Source organism: Neophocaena asiaeorientalis, unplaced genomic scaffold, assembly GCF_003031525.2.
Source record: "Neophocaena asiaeorientalis asiaeorientalis breed wild unplaced genomic scaffold, Neophocaena_asiaeorientalis_V1.1 scaffold62, whole genome shotgun sequence".
In the NCBI taxonomy this organism is placed as follows: domain Eukaryota; kingdom Metazoa; phylum Chordata; class Mammalia; order Artiodactyla; family Phocoenidae; genus Neophocaena; species Neophocaena asiaeorientalis.
Window position 1 is genome coordinate 921515 of NW_020175191.1, and position 8620 is coordinate 930134.

Here is an 8620-nt window from a genome sequence, read left to right on the forward strand (position 1 = left end):
AAAAGGGGGGGGCCCCCCAACCCAAAAAAAAAAAAAAAAAAAAAAAAAAAAGCCTTGTGAAAAATCTCCACTTAAGATCTCAATAATTGAGCCTTTTCACATGCAGGATAAATTCAAGAGAGTCTTTTCACCTCTTATCTACTGTACACGAAATGCATATATTAATTAAGCAAGGCACAGTTAGGATGTCACCTGTTTGAAATGTTTAATTTTAGGCTTCACCCTCTGGTACCTCCAGTGATTTGAACATCAAGGGAGAGCTTCAGCTTTCAGCTTTCCATGGTCCTGCCTTGCTTCATCACCTACATCTGTCCCCTAGTCCCACCAAACTTAATAATTCTCTGAAACCTTCTCAGCCCCTACAGCTAATGAGTTGCTCTCTTCTATTTACATGCCACTTCGTGTTACCTCGGATAAGTATGTACTGTATTGTTTCCTGGCACATAGCTTACATATCTTTCACCCTTCTAGACAGTGTGCTCCTTGATGGCCCTGACTGGGATTTACTTATTTATTTATCTGTGGAATGATGTTGGGTGCTTAGAAGAACACTTAGTATTTAATTGTATTCTAAGTGTGACTCCTTGATATTTGAAAATGATTTTTTTTTTTTTAATTCCTTAAAGGTAATCCTAGACCTTGAGGAAGAAAGGCAAAGGCATGCACAGGACACAGCTGAAGGAGATGATGTCACCTACATGCTGGAGAAGGAGAGAGAGCGGCTGACTCAACAGGTAATTAAGGTGGAGGGGCTCAGAGCAGTATTTGCCTAGAGTAGCATTTCTTGAAGATTATTCTGCAGGGTGTAAATTGGTGTTGCTCAAAAAAAGGGGGCTTTGTGGTCAAATAAGTCTGGGAATTACTGGATTAAACGAAGTTAAAGAGGTTTCTAACTGCAATTTGTTAGACCCTTTAGTATGCAGAAGCACGCTGTGAGTCTTCAAGAACAAGATAGGGTATTCTGTGTTTAGCAAATTTATGTTTTCATAAAATCTTTTAACATAGATCATTCACTATGGGACTGTCATTCCATAGAACACACTTTGGGGAACAGTAACTTTGAACTCTCCAACTTTTTTTGACTTAGGACTCCTAGTAAGAAATACATTTTACATCACAACCCAGTATATATACACATATATCCATATGCCTGAAACAAAAATCTCACGAAATCATACATAACCCTTACTGCTTATAATACACATTGATATTTTCGCTTCTATTTCATTTTTTTTTATTTCTGATCACGGCTCACTAAATGGTTTTGCCGTCCATGAATGAGTCTCAGAGTTTGAAAAACACTGACTAAAAGGGTTCCTTCAACCCTTTCCCTCTCACTCTGTGCCTTAAATAGGGTTGGGATGATGATTAAAGGAGATGGCATTTGTATAAGAGGAATGATTCAAATGCAACTACTTAATGTTTGTTTGTTTTTAAGACCAGAAAGAATTATTACTGAAGCTTTAAAAGTTTTCAGCAGCATTCGTCACAAAATCTGGTTGATACGGCTCTCTGCTGTTTTGATTGGCTCTAATCCCCCGAACTTTCCATAACATAAAACGCAATGATGATTCAGATTCCCACTAATAGCCCTGAGACAATGAGAACTAGAAGTGCCTCCTAAATCATCCAAGAGAGATTAAGTTGCAGTGTGTACATTTTTATGTTAGGTGTTCTGATACTTAAATATTTGATGTAAGCACGTGGCACACATGGTAATCCCATGTGCCAGAAAACAGCTAGCTTGATGCATTCTACTTGGTAAGTTTTTCAGTATCTCTTTGTTTCCTTACTCTAATCAAGATTGTGGTGGCATTCTTTTGTAGTTGGAATTTGAAAAGTCCCAAGTGAAAAAGTTTGAAAAAGAGCAGAAGAAGCTCTCCAGTCAGCTGGAAGAGGAGCGCTCCCGCCACAAGCAGCTCTCCTCCATGCTGGTGCGCGAGTGCAAGAAGGCCACCAACAAGGCCGCCGAGGAGGGCCAGAAGGCGGGAGAGCTGAGCCTGAAACTAGAGAAGGAGAAGAGCCGGGTGAGCAAGCTGGAGGAAGAGCTCGCTGCTGAGAGGAAGCGGGGCTTGCAGACGGAGGCCCAGGTGGAGAAGCAGTTGTCTGAGTTTGACATTGAAAGGGAACAACTGAGAGCAAAGCTGAACCGAGAAGAGAACCGGACCAGAACTCTGAAAGAAGAGATGGAGAGTTTGAAGAAGATAGTGAAGGACCTAGAGGCTTTGCACCAGCAAAGTAGCCCCAGCGCGCAAGTGAAGAAACCAGTAACCCTGTCTAAAGGCACGGCAACTGAGCCACCTGTGCTAGTGTCTGTATTTTGCCAAACGGAGAGTTTTCAGGCAGAAAGAACCCATGGGAGCGGCACGGCCAAGGTAACAGCCACAGGGCTGCCTGGTCCCACCACTCCTGCTTACTCTTATGCAAAAACCAATGGACATTTTGACCCAGAAATGCAAACTACCAAGGAGCTGATTACAGGCAGCAGTGTAGAAAACCAAGCGCCTCCACGAGAGAAGCCTGTGGGATTGGCCCAAGAGAAAGCAGTAGAGAATGGTGGGTGCCCTGTGGGCATGGAGACTCCAGTCCTAGCGCCTGGTCACCTCCCTTCCAGTGGGAGCTCACTGTCTCCCAGCAGCACTGCCTCTTCCTCTCTCACATCCTCTCCTTGCTCTTCACCAGTACTAACTAAGCGCTTATTGGGGTCATCAGCTAGCAGCCCTGGCTACCAGTCATCCTACCAAGTAGGGATCAACCAGCGGTTCCATGCAGCTCGGCACAAATTTCAGTCCCAAGCAGATCAGGACCAACAAGCTAGTGGTCTACAGAGCCCTCCATCCAGGGATCTATCCCCAACCCTCATAGACAACTCTGCCGCCAAGCAGCTGGCCCGAAACACAGTCACCCAGGTGCTCTCCAGATTCACTAGCCAGCAAGGACCAATCAAGCCCGTGTCTCCCAACAGCTCTCCCTTTGGCACAGACTATCGAAATCTGGCCAACACTGCCAGCCCAAGAGGTGACACCAGCCATTCACCTACTCCAGGGAAAGTGTCTAGTCCTCTGAGCCCCCTGTCTCCAGGGATCAAGTCCCCTACCATCCCCAGAGCTGAGAGAGGAAACCCTCCACCCATCCCACCCAAGAAACCTGGCCTCACTCCTTCTCCATCTGCTGCCACTCCACTGACCAAACCTCATCCCCAGGCAACCTCTTTGACCACCACAGAAGACCTTGCCAGCAGCTGCTCTTCTAGTGCTGTCGTAGCCAATGGCAAGGACGTTGAGATACTTTTGCCTACCAGTAGCTAGTCCCTAGGAGGGAGTCTCCACATTGGACATTCCATCAGATTTCATCCAAGAGCTCAGAGTGAAACCACTGAGTCAGATCATGTTATTTATTTGGATATAGCTGAAACTACCTGTATAATACATTCAGTGTATTTCACCTTTTTGTATTTTTTAGGTAGAAACTAAGTAGTTTGGGTTTTTATGGTTCACATCTTTGTGCTAAAGCTAGAAGGGCACCTCAGAGGTGTCTAAGCTTTGCAGTCACCGTCGTGTTACGATGGAGAAAGCTAATTGAGTACCAGGTGCTGATTTCCTGTCTATCTGGGGACTAGAATCCCTCGGCACTCCTTCTGAATTATGTGGAAGTGGCTCATGCAGACTTTTCATTCCAGATGAGCATGTTATAAAAGTGCCTGAAGTGAGACTGCCGTACGAATGTGATTCTGCAGCAGTAACACAAAATGGATCATTCAGCTGCGAAAAATGAGATCCTCTGTGAATTCTGAATGTTAAAAACCAACACTGCTTTCAGTCGTCTTTTACTGTTTTTTAATACAAGCTTTGTGTTCAGAAACAAGGCTGCATAAGTAGAATGGGAATCCTAAAGGTGGGTGTGAACTCGCCACAAAGCTGAGCTTTATGGAGCCCTTGAGAAACCCTCCTGAACATTAAGCGGTTGGGGTGCTGATTTTCTTGTACTTTTGAAAAATTACATCGCTCCCAGTTTCCTGCATAAGTTTTTGAATACAGTGAAATCACATATCCTTCAAAAATATCTTCAGGCATCTACTGTTGTGTAAGGAACTTCTGATTCCGATTGCTATTACTTGAATAGGAAATGGTTACTCATTCTGTATAAAAGTTTTGCAACAGAATGAGATCTTTATTCTGTAATGAAAAAGCAATAACTTAAAGTTCACTGTCTTTGTAATATTATAAGTCAGAATTATACAGGTTTTAGCAAATTGTTACACTTTTCTCCAAGCTGAGCAACTGAGCCACCTGTGCTAGTGTCTGTATTTTGCCAAACGGAGAGTTTTCAGGCAGAAAGAACCCATGGGAGCGGCACGGCCAAGGTAACAGCCACAGGGCTGCCTGGTCCCACCACTCCTGCTTACTCTTATGCAAAAACCAATGGACATTTTGACCCAGAAATGCAAACTACCAAGGAGCTGATTACAGGCAGCAGTGTAGAAAACCAAGCGCCTCCACGAGAGAAGCCTGTGGGATTGGCCCAAGAGAAAGCAGTAGAGAATGGTGGGTGCCCTGTGGGCATGGAGACTCCAGTCCTAGCGCCTGGTCACCTCCCTTCCAGTGGGAGCTCACTGTCTCCCAGCAGCACTGCCTCTTCCTCTCTCACATCCTCTCCTTGCTCTTCACCAGTACTAACTAAGCGCTTATTGGGGTCATCAGCTAGCAGCCCTGGCTACCAGTCATCCTACCAAGTAGGGATCAACCAGCGGTTCCATGCAGCTCGGCACAAATTTCAGTCCCAAGCAGATCAGGACCAACAAGCTAGTGGTCTACAGAGCCCTCCATCCAGGGATCTATCCCCAACCCTCATAGACAACTCTGCCGCCAAGCAGCTGGCCCGAAACACAGTCACCCAGGTGCTCTCCAGATTCACTAGCCAGCAAGGACCAATCAAGCCCGTGTCTCCCAACAGCTCTCCCTTTGGCACAGACTATCGAAATCTGGCCAACACTGCCAGCCCAAGAGGTGACACCAGCCATTCACCTACTCCAGGGAAAGTGTCTAGTCCTCTGAGCCCCCTGTCTCCAGGGATCAAGTCCCCTACCATCCCCAGAGCTGAGAGAGGAAACCCTCCACCCATCCCACCCAAGAAACCTGGCCTCACTCCTTCTCCATCTGCTGCCACTCCACTGACCAAACCTCATCCCCAGGCAACCTCTTTGACCACCACAGAAGACCTTGCCAGCAGCTGCTCTTCTAGTGCTGTCGTAGCCAATGGCAAGGACGTTGAGATACTTTTGCCTACCAGTAGCTAGTCCCTAGGAGGGAGTCTCCACATTGGACATTCCATCAGATTTCATCCAAGAGCTCAGAGTGAAACCACTGAGTCAGATCATGTTATTTATTTGGATATAGCTGAAACTACCTGTATAATACATTCAGTGTATTTCACCTTTTTGTATTTTTTAGGTAGAAACTAAGTAGTTTGGGTTTTTATGGTTCACATCTTTGTGCTAAAGCTAGAAGGGCACCTCAGAGGTGTCTAAGCTTTGCAGTCACCGTCGTGTTACGATGGAGAAAGCTAATTGAGTACCAGGTGCTGATTTCCTGTCTATCTGGGGACTAGAATCCCTCGGCACTCCTTCTGAATTATGTGGAAGTGGCTCATGCAGACTTTTCATTCCAGATGAGCATGTTATAAAAGTGCCTGAAGTGAGACTGCCGTACGAATGTGATTCTGCAGCAGTAACACAAAATGGATCATTCAGCTGCGAAAAATGAGATCCTCTGTGAATTCTGAATGTTAAAAACCAACACTGCTTTCAGTCGTCTTTTACTGTTTTTTAATACAAGCTTTGTGTTCAGAAACAAGGCTGCATAAGTAGAATGGGAATCCTAAAGGTGGGTGTGAACTCGCCACAAAGCTGAGCTTTATGGAGCCCTTGAGAAACCCTCCTGAACATTAAGCGGTTGGGGTGCTGATTTTCTTGTACTTTTGAAAAATTACATCGCTCCCAGTTTCCTGCATAAGTTTTTGAATACAGTGAAATCACATATCCTTCAAAAATATCTTCAGGCATCTACTGTTGTGTAAGGAACTTCTGATTCCGATTGCTATTACTTGAATAGGAAATGGTTACTCATTCTGTATAAAAGTTTTGCAACAGAATGAGATCTTTATTCTGTAATGAAAAAGCAATAACTTAAAGTTCACTGTCTTTGTAATATTATAAGTCAGAATTATACAGGTTTTAGCAAATTGTTACACTTTTCTCCAAGCTGCCAGCACTCTGTGTCTATCTGTGGAACCAAATTAACTTTTGCCTAAATGGAAGTATACATATATCTGTATAGATAAACACCCCTTTTACGTGTTTAACATACACACACTTAAACACATAAATAATAGTGTGATTATATCTTTGGAGTTTGCAATATAGCATAAAGGACGAGTAGAAATGCATGTTAAGATTACCTACCAAAACAACTAGTTATAGCTGGGACCCAGTCAATCACAGGAGGACTCTTGTCCACCAGGAGGGGAAAATTTCTAATGAAATCAGGTCTTCAGCATCAAAAGAAGACAAGGCCAAACCAACCCAGTGTCACAAAACTCAACTGGTCATATAAATGAGTGAAACAGGTCGGTCACTCAAGTGATGTATGACAGCTGGGAGCAGTGGGAGCTGTAGCAAACTGAAGTGCCCAAGCCCCGTTACAAAGGGCACCCCCTGTTCAGTTTCAGCCGCTTGTTGCCATGCAAGAATGCTAGACCCGGGTTACCAGCTCCTAAAATTTTTATGAAATCCAAATTTTCATGAGAAACATTCTCATTTTTAAATATCAAGAACTGATCCAGAAATATTTAAATACTGCTAGTTAAACACTTCTGCAGCTGGATTCAGCCCGCAAGCTGCCAAGCTGCAGCCTCTTTCATTCTAGAAACTTCGGTCGTTTCCATCACAGCAAGTTTGTGAGGACAGAAGCCTCCAGACTTTCCAACCTGTTGGCTAGCACAGCCAACAAACTCCGCAGAGTATAATGACTATTCTTCTCTTCCAAACAAGACTGTCTGCAACCCAGCTCATACATGGTGGGTACATGATTTTGTGTCCACAAGGATGAAGAGGCCTTGGTGTCCTCACATACATTTTTCTAGCCAACATCTATCCAGCAGCCACTGACCTGCTATAATTTAAATCTATTTCCTCTTAATCCAACATGAGTTGATGGGGGAAAAGCAAGTGATGGAAATCAAGATAAATGACTATGGAGTATATTGGTGTCTGCACAGCTTATGGTTTGACTAAAGACAATACATCAAAAAGTTAAAATACTATTAATGCCTCAGCGTGTCTACCAAATGACAAAGGGGTTATCTTAAACTTCCCAGAGCAATCACGCATTAAGTTTTATTCCCGTGTATAGTCACATGAACTGGATGATAAAATAGCTGAACTTTCTAAGCAGAAGAGGGAGCTATAATCCCAGAGTGTTATTACCTCTTGCTTTAAATGGTAATCTTACAAATTGCATTGTGCTCTTCTTTTGTTTTGGCATAGATATAGAGAGAGAGAGAGACTATAAGGAAGTTTATTTCTTAGGAAGTGCACTGAATAATGTATTTCTTTTACAGTGTAATATGGGGGTGGGGAAATGCAGAAGAAATGTGTATTTTTGCTAGTTGCCTATCTTCTGAGATAAATAAGCACAATACTGCAGTGGATCCAGTAACCCAGTTAGGTATTATAGGTTAGTATTGAGGTTTGCCATAGATTGTGTGTGTGCTAAGTAAAAGTTCTGTGATTCACAATTTTGGTCTTAACCCGTGTTGCAAAAGCTGTGTTACTGGTCAACAGATTATAATGCTGTGCGATGCACAGCACAAGCATTAACTAGTCCTTAACATGTGTAAAGCCAAATGTACCGTGCAGAAGTCTTCAGCTGTTTTTATAGCAGACTTCATTAAAACAAGTTAAATCCTACTGTCTGGGCAAAAAAATAGTCTTGTTTGTACGAACTGGAGAGTGTTGCACAACAGGGCCGATTTTGTTGGGGAAGGAGCAGATTGGTGAAGAGGGAGCACTCACTCCTGGCTTTAAAAGAACAAACGAAGTCAGTGACCCATCCAGGTTAGACCCCAAAAGGAGCTGGGTACATTGGTTTTCCTTAGAATCTTAGAGCTGGGAGGAGTCTTCACAATAATCCAGTCTGTAATTTTTAAACCATTTGGGGATTCTGGACCTTTTGAGAATCTAAAAACTGCTAGACTCTGTCCCCAGAAAAATGTCTATGCTTATGTGCAAAATTTGGTTGATGGCTTCACGGTGCCCAGAGGCCCTGACGCCATCCATGAATCACGTCCTCTAGAACGCCTGATCTTGCCCAGCCCTCTCATTTGACAAACGACTAGTGCATCCCTTGTCTCCCAGCCCACTGCTGTTGCTGCTACACTGTTAGCAGATGCCAGTGTAGCCAGACAAAAGCCCTTGAAAATCCTTTGATGCACAAAAGATGTTCAAACAGTGTGGATGTTTACATATCGAAGTTCCCAGCATTTAAGCCAATTAATGATCATTTCAACAAACACAGGGTATATCCATTTTTTCAAAACAGCCTCACTTCAGCAATGCTGCCTT

The 8620-nt window shown here is 43.7% G+C and overlaps 2 protein-coding genes across 3 annotated transcripts in view; both read left to right on the plus strand.

Moving 5' to 3' along the window:
- LOC112413026 (CTTNBP2 N-terminal-like protein) overlaps positions 1–3765 on the plus strand; it is a 62800-nt gene extending 59035 nt beyond the window's left edge. For both annotated transcript variants that reach the window (XM_024764859.1, XM_024764858.1), the window contains 2 exons: positions 627–734; positions 1827–3765. In XM_024764859.1, the coding sequence (XP_024620627.1) occupies positions 627–734; positions 1827–3308 (1590 nt within the window). In that variant the 3' untranslated portion in view covers positions 3309–3765. The remainder of the gene's footprint in view (positions 1–626; positions 735–1826) is intronic.
- On the plus strand, positions 3749–7966 carry LOC112412994 (CTTNBP2 N-terminal-like protein). Its single transcript, XM_024764798.1, has 2 exons — positions 3749–3782; positions 4278–7966. Exons 1-2 carry the CDS (start codon positions 3749–3751, stop codon positions 5294–5296), a joined length of 1053 nt encoding a protein of 350 aa, XP_024620566.1. The 3' UTR covers positions 5297–7966.
- The last annotated feature ends 654 nt before the right edge of the window (positions 7967–8620 follow it).

What these genes read in the sequence shown, in the direction of transcription:
- LOC112412994 (XM_024764798.1), top strand. Translation starts at nt 3,749, where the DNA reads ATGGATCATTCAGCTGCGAAAAATGAGATCCTCT. An exon ending in TGCGAAAAATGAGATCCTCT is followed by an intron (nt 3,783 to 4,277) that starts GTGAATTCTGAA and finishes CTCCAAGCTGAG; the next exon opens with CAACTGAGCCACCTGTGCTA.